This window comes from Colobus angolensis, unplaced genomic scaffold (genome assembly GCF_000951035.1).
Source record: "Colobus angolensis palliatus isolate OR3802 unplaced genomic scaffold, Cang.pa_1.0 Scaffold206, whole genome shotgun sequence".
NCBI classification, from domain to species: Eukaryota; Metazoa; Chordata; class Mammalia; order Primates; family Cercopithecidae; genus Colobus; species Colobus angolensis.
In genome coordinates, this window is record NW_012115222.1 from 427,713 (window position 1) to 432,587 (window position 4,875).

The 4,875-nt window shown below is 44.5% G+C and overlaps 1 protein-coding gene across 1 annotated transcript in view; it reads right to left on the reverse strand.

The window, feature by feature from the left end:
- Window positions 1-4,524, reverse strand: part of ALDH7A1 (aldehyde dehydrogenase 7 family, member A1) — a 60,853-nt gene extending 56,329 nt beyond the window's left edge. Inside the window, exons 1-3 of the mRNA XM_011942126.1 lie at window positions 3,801-4,524; window positions 2,484-2,537; window positions 1,815-1,880 (exon numbers count right to left, since the gene is read on the reverse strand). Coding sequence (XP_011797516.1) covers window positions 1,815-1,880; window positions 2,484-2,537; window positions 3,801-4,349 — 669 coding nt within the window. The 5' untranslated portion in view covers window positions 4,350-4,524. The remainder of the gene's footprint in view (window positions 1-1,814; window positions 1,881-2,483; window positions 2,538-3,800) is intronic.
- Between the last annotated feature and the right edge of the window lie 351 nt (window positions 4,525-4,875).

Sequence of the window (4,875 nt, forward strand, 5' to 3'; positions counted from 1 at the left end):
GACTCTGCCTCAAAAAAAAAAAAAAAAAAAAGCAATAACTCTAGGATGGTAGGCAATGCAATCATCACAGGTTACAGGTCACAACATTTTATACACGCCATGTATACATGAATGTACAATAATCACAGCTACGAAAGAAATACATAAAAGACTGGAAGGAAATGCACCAAAACCTAAACCTAATCATCATTTTGCATTGCAGAGGTTGGGGTAAAGGGACTAAATGTGTTTATATTATTTACAGCATCAATCTTTTCTTAAAAAAAAAGAAAAAGAAAAAGAATATTTATTACTTTTATGATCAGAAATAAATAAAAGTAAGTTTTTAAAACAATGAAGTACACTGTTTTGGACACTATTCTCTATCCAGGTAGGGTGAACTTTACCTAGCACACCGTTTACTTGTGGAAGTGGTATTTTTCTGCCCAAAGACAATTTGATTGTGTATAATGGAACCCTAGGCCATACTTCTATCCATAATTAGAGGAAAGATGTGCTTCATGCTTTACACAAAGATGTCTCTTGGCTGATTTTAAAAAAAAGAAAAAAAAAAAGTTTCATCCAACCCAGGGCTCTCTTGGACAGGTTGCTACTCTGCAGCCCACCCCAACCCCACCCAACCCCCCTTGCAATCACTGACTCAGAGAAAATACTGCAGCTCAGCAGTCCCTCACCCAGCAGCACAGGGTTTAACTCAAATGTATGGAGGCTTTTCCTGTGCCAGGCTCTCCAGTAAACACTTTAAATGATTAACTCATTTAACTCTCCCAGAAGGTAGGCACCCTCAGTCTTTTCTTTTTACAAGACAAAGCACACTGAGGATGGGGGTACTGGGAAGGTTGGGAAATCAGGCTATCCCGGTTCCGTTCGCCTTTACTCTCCCCTTCTCAGGAGCCTAGCCCCCACCTAGTGACAAGTCAGTGTGGCCAGCCCAGCACCAGTTACAGTTCCTAAATTTGCTCATTCAACCAATGGTGGAAACTCAGAGACCAAGGAGGCTGCTGACTCTGCCTCACAGCCTGATTAGACAGTCAAGGAATATGAGCTTCTGGCCCTGAGAAAGGGATGCTGCCATTGCTCTTTTTTTTTCTTTTTTTCGAGACGGAGTCTCCCTCTGTCACCCAGGCTGGATGGAGTGTAGTGGTGCTATCTTGGCTCACTGCAGCCTCCGCCTCCCAAGCTCAAGCAATTCTACTGCCTCAGCCTCCCGAGTGGACTGGATTACACGTGCCACCATGTTCGGCTAATTTTTGTATTTTTACTAGAGACAGGGTTTCACCACGTTGGCCAGGCTGGACTCAAACTCCTGACCTCAGATGATCCACCTGCCTCAGCCTCCTAAAGTGCTGGGATTACAGGTGTGAGCCACCAGGTCTGGTCTGCTGCTGTTCTTTAAACCAGGAATGCTGACCTATTGCTGAGATACTCCCAGACAAATCTGGCAGGGGGAGAGAGGAGGAGCAAATGAATATATCTAGCATAGGTCTTCTATTCATTTTCTATTTAATTATAAATTCAAGTAATTTCAGTGAAGAATAGTGTTCACAGTTCAAATTTATACTATACCAGCACAAAGTTTTAATTCATTTAAATTTATCCATTCAATGAATGGCAAGTACAGAAAAGGCACTACCCTAGAAATATGGCAGAGGTGTTACCAAGACAGCAGGAGCCCTAGTACAGTATCACAGCCCCCAAGGAGCTCACATTTTAACAAGGCAGCACTGACCTGCTTATCAGATGTTTATGTATCTCATTGCTTACAATAGGCAAAGTGACCTCTTCTGAATTCTCAAAACAAAGGTCATACTTACATCTGCCCAGATTTTCCATGCTTCTTTTGCTTTCTTTACAGTTTCTTCATAGTCTGCCACACTGGCCTAAATTAAGAAGTAGGGGGACAGAGAGGGGGAAATAAAGAAAAGTGATGACGATCTTCTAGTACACACAAATATTTTCAGAAGAGAACTGGAAAATCTCTAGGGTTCCCTAACATTTATGGCTGAGAATGATTACCACAGTCTACACTCCCAAAAACTAGCTAGAACCCGGTAAAACAGGTTGGAATCCAGTTACGCTTTAAAACCTTGCTTTTCAAAGCAAATCTGTCAGCTTCATCTAGGAACAACATGTGAGGCATATTAGAAATGCAGAACCTTGAGCTGCAACCCAGACTTCAGAAACCAGAGGCTTCATTCTAACAAAATCCTCAGATACTTCAGAAGCACTGTCTTAAATGGCCCTCTGCCTAGTCTTTCTATGCTTCACCTTTTCTATGGTTCTTTCCTTTTCACGCCCCCACCCAAGGGAGGACAGTCTCCCCCAGACGGTCCTAAATGTCAAATGAAAACTCTGCATTTCTGATTTTGTATTATTCTTGACCTGCCTAACTGGCTTCTGCCTCTAAAGAAAGCCTGCACAAACTCCTTGTGTGTAATCTGAATTAAACACACACACACACACACACACACACACACTCTTACCTGTCGGACTCTTGCTATTGGCTCATTGTTAGCAGGGCAATAGGTCGTAATAACCTTAAAACAAAAGGATGATGATCATGTATAGAAAACGTAATCCCTTCTGAAGTAAGGGAATAGACCAAACAGGGGGAAGAAAAACAAGAGAGGAAAAAATGATATAATATCCGAACTCAAAACCTTAGGTTAACTTCCGTTACATATAAACCACTCTACAGAGGTTGTCTTTCATTTCTGACTTAAACATTAGAAACTACCTTTACTGCAAAACTCTCCCCTGACATCTCAATATTAGGTGTATAAACAAAAGCTTTAATGTAACCAGTTATTTTGCCTCTTTTTCCATTAATAACAGCCCAACCTGACTAGTTTTAGTTATTCCTTCTCTCTCTTACTAGTGACAAGTCATCTCTGCTCAGAGATGAAATGGCCAAGGCGGGAAAACCATGGGAGAGGCCTGTGTCCACACCAGTTGGAGAGGTCTCAGGTCAACAATGAAAGGGAAAATCAAGGCACAGCTAAAAAGGCCTAATGATCAGATACCACATGGAAATCAAGATTAAACACTGAGGTTTGAGGAGCAATCAAAATTATCTGTATCTCCTACAGCCACTAATAACCAAAAGGAAGAAGTGTTCCCTTTACCAAGGCAGGTTCATTACAACGTCCAACAAAGTTTAACTGTTATATAAGATCTTCTTATAAAAAACTTTCTTTTTCAAAAAATCTGGACGATAATAACCTTGCCTTCCCTTTGTATTCTATAAAACATTGTATTGAGCAGTAACGGGCATCAGGCGCGGTGTTAAGGCCTGGGCAACGGAGAAATGCTGAAAACCCAGTCCTCAAAGGAGTTCACAACCCAACGTAAAACATGGCAGGATTTCAGCAAGTCCGAGCTTGCAAACTCCCAAGGAATTCAGGAAGAAAGATAACTTTAAACTACACTGAAGAACGTTACCTGCGGTGCATGTCACAGGTGAAGAGCCAAAGTTAAGCTCTAAATTAAGATCAGTTGCACCCCTCAATGTGCCACATTTCTCACTACAGATCCAAGACCACAAGGTTTTAAAGATGAGCGGGAAGTTTAGCCCCCTACAGCTCCAAAATGACTTCGATTCTGCATAGCACACAAGGACCCAAAATCTAAGTTTTCATTTTAAAGGCACCCTACACGAGAAAACTTTTACTGTGGAGCTTCAAAATCTCCCATTCTGTACTACCTCCTCCAGCGCCAGCGGGGACTCGGTAGGTGAGTGCCCGCCCGGCCTCCTCGAGCGAACCCCGGCGGCTGCACAGATTTCTTAAGCGCCCGCATACCTCTCCCCGGCCTCCCCAGCTTCCATTATACACGCCTTCGTTTTCCTCGCGGAGCCCCAGCTCTTTCAGCCACGCATACTGGGGTTGATTGATGAGGAGAGTGGACATGAAGGCGGCAGGCCTGCTCCAAGGTCCAGGGAGCTTGCTGGTCTTTGCAGCGTGCACACACAGCGCGCGGGATAGACGCCACATACCGAGCCCAGAATTCGGAAGGAGCCTCAGGCCGGTAGAGTGGCTGAAATAGAGCCCCGCCCCCCGCCCGGAAGAACCCATTGGGCAGACCCGATCCCTCCCACGGGGTACGACCCCGCCACCGCCCCGTCGGCCCCTGGTCTTCCGGAGATGCCTGCGGCTGAATCCTTCCTGGAACAATGGGAGCGCCATAGGGAGGAGTGGGCTGCTGCCATCTGGTGAAAGACTCCGGGGGCCACGGCTCCAGCTAGGAATTCTTTTCAGCAAAATATTGCCGCTGAAGTACAGCAGACTATAGCAGGGGTTCTGAAACTGTAAAATGCATGAAGTTACCTGGTCGTCGTGGTAAATGCTCATTCTGATTCAGTAAGTCTGGGCTAGGGTCGAAGAGCCGACATTCCTAACCAGCTCCTTAGCGATGGCGATGCCTCTGGTCCCTGGAGTAGCCAAGGGAGGGTTTGTATTGCGGGGAGAGGGAAGGGTTGTTTGTTTTCACTGTTTTGGTAAATTACAAATTAAAGATTTGTAATTAATGATAAATATTAGATTGTTGCATTTCCTCTATAAATACCCTGCCTCGGTATATTCTTACTTTATTTTTTATTTATTTATTAATTTATTTTGGTTTTTTGGAGACGGAGTTTCGATCTTGTTGCCCGAGCTAGAGTGCAATGGCGCGATCTTGGCTCACTGCAACCTCTGCCTCCCGGGTTCAAGCGGATTCTCCTGCCTCAGCCTCCCGAGTAGCTGCGATGACAGGTGTGTGCCACCACACCCAGCTAATTTTTTTGTATTTTTAGTAGAAACGGGGTTTCACCATGTTAGCCAGGCTGGTCTGGAACTCCTGACCTGAGATGATCCGCCCGCCTCAGTCTCTCAAAGT